Below are 2,034 nucleotides of genomic sequence, written 5' to 3'. Positions count from 1 at the left end.
CACAACTTAAGAACAAATCTGTGCGTACGAACGGTTCTTGCATGATGCCCATTATTTTATGGCTCACCTGAGCATCCTTGGCAGTCGCCTCGATGTTTATGATTTAATCCTCTGGAGGACACATTTGAAATGGAAACATACGGAGTTGGCCCAGGTTTTACAAATTAGTTTTTRTAATAGTTGGCATGCTTTATTGACATGTGCATGTTTTCTGTGAGAGGAGAGCTCCAGTGCAGGAGTCAGAATACAGGTTTTTATTCCTTTTGGGAYGGACTCAAGCCATTCATGATGTATTTTGAGAGAAAATTTGTTGRACTACATATAGTTGGGCCCAGCTCATCCACAAAGTGGGTTCTGAAATCAATCTCCTTGAGAGGAGCTGGACCTTATTCCACTCTGGAGTTGGGCATGGTGAGGGGCATGGTGTTGGTGTGGTTCTGCCTAAACTTGACTCTGCCTGTGGCCAGTCAGAAGGTGATTGTGCTAATGTTAAATTTGGCTTCATGTACTTTTCAACTTAACCAGACCTACCCTGCAGCTGAGATCTACAYATGAAGCACGTATGATTGAAGTGTAGAGGTGAGCTGAGCTTGTCTCTTGGTACAACACTTGATGTCATCAGTGTTKTACTTAAAAAGAAATACCAATTTATGCAATTATTTTTAATACCTTGTGTTTTGTTCAGCTTAAATGACATTGAAGAAATTTATCGGGGGTTGTTTATTTACCGATTTTTAAAAGYACCACACATTTTGTAGTTTTTTCTTACGTGAATAATGATATATTTTTYTATAAACTATTGTGTGATTATTTTCGTTATTAAAATTATGATTTTATGTACAGACTGGTCTGGGTGGCTATAAAATATGACTGCACAGGGTAGGAGGTACTGTTAGTTTAGACACATGCCTGGAAACACTTTGACACATAATAAAATGTTGATTTTAACATTAGGAAAGGAAAATTTTTCGTGAGAACTGACCCCAGTCCAGATAGGCTGGCCCTTAAAAGGTGCAATGAAAATAGGCGGGGTCAGGTCTYGAAGATGTTGGCTGAATGCAGATGAGAGCATTAAATCTGTCTTTCAGTCCAGTGCTGGTGTGGTTGAATGAACTCTTTTCACATTCAAACATTCAAATATTGATGTACTTTCTATCTGGTTATGAACACGTAATGAAGTAAACAAACACGTCTCATATCTTTTCAACATAATTGATTGATCAAAAGCATTGGTTTGTTGCATYGTTTTCTACTTTGTGGATATTCTATCTCTTCATATGGGACAACTCATTTTCAAAAACTGATTGGTTTCATGGTCATATGGTCACAAAGACAGTGAGACTGCAGTAAAAATTATTTGTTTGCAGATTTGTGTTTGAAACAGTCGCAGCGTGGTGAGATTTAGACAAAGTGTTTGCTCTGATGGTTGTTRTTCTGCAGGGCACAGAGCAGGCTCTGCACCGACTGCAGCAGCACTTCCCTGAGCTGCAGGTGATTGCTGTCAGTGGAAACTACTGYACAGACAAGAAACCAGCTGCCATCAACTGGATCGAAGGCAGGGGCAAGTCTGCAGTCTGTGAGGCCACCATCCCAGCAAAGGTGGTCCAAGAGGTACGATTACATTCTCAAAGTATGACAATGAGAGAAATGATCTGAGTTGAACTGAGCAGGGGTTGTACGTTTGAAAAAGCTCATTTTAACAACAGGATTTATCTGTTAGAAAACCTTCCTCTAAACACTGGTGTGTTACACTTTCTTTTGACTAAGTGTTTCTAAAGGCCTAAGATCATATCTGTGGCAAGAGATGGTCAGATGATGTGAAAATTATTATTTTATTTTTAAAATGTTTAGTGCTACCCATCATCCAAACAGTCAAAGGGGCATTCAGAGGGCTGTGATGTACTTTTAGGGGGAGATAGATTTGAAAATCTATAGAGAAAACCGAAGTGGGCCAAAAATGGATCCTTGTGGGACCCCGCAGGTGAATGAGCTGTAGACGTTGAGAAACACCCCAGTGAAGGTCGGAATATATAT

The 2,034-nt window shown here is 39.8% G+C and overlaps 1 protein-coding gene across 1 annotated transcript in view; it reads left to right on the top strand.

Annotated features, from left to right (window-relative positions):
• LOC106531768 (3-hydroxy-3-methylglutaryl-coenzyme A reductase) overlaps positions 1–1,611 on the top strand; it is a gene marked incomplete at both ends in the record, with an annotated part of 14,722 nt that extends 13,111 nt beyond the window's left edge. The window contains 1 exon segment of the mRNA XM_014027689.1: positions 1,441–1,611. Coding sequence (XP_013883143.1) covers positions 1,441–1,611 — 171 coding nt within the window.
• Between the last annotated feature and the right edge of the window lie 423 nt (positions 1,612–2,034).

This window comes from Austrofundulus limnaeus, unplaced genomic scaffold, assembly GCF_001266775.1.
Source record: "Austrofundulus limnaeus strain Quisiro unplaced genomic scaffold, Austrofundulus_limnaeus-1.0 Scaffold672, whole genome shotgun sequence".
NCBI lineage: Eukaryota > Metazoa > Chordata > Actinopteri > Cyprinodontiformes > Rivulidae > Austrofundulus > Austrofundulus limnaeus.
This window is presented reverse-complemented; position numbering and strand designations above follow the sequence as displayed.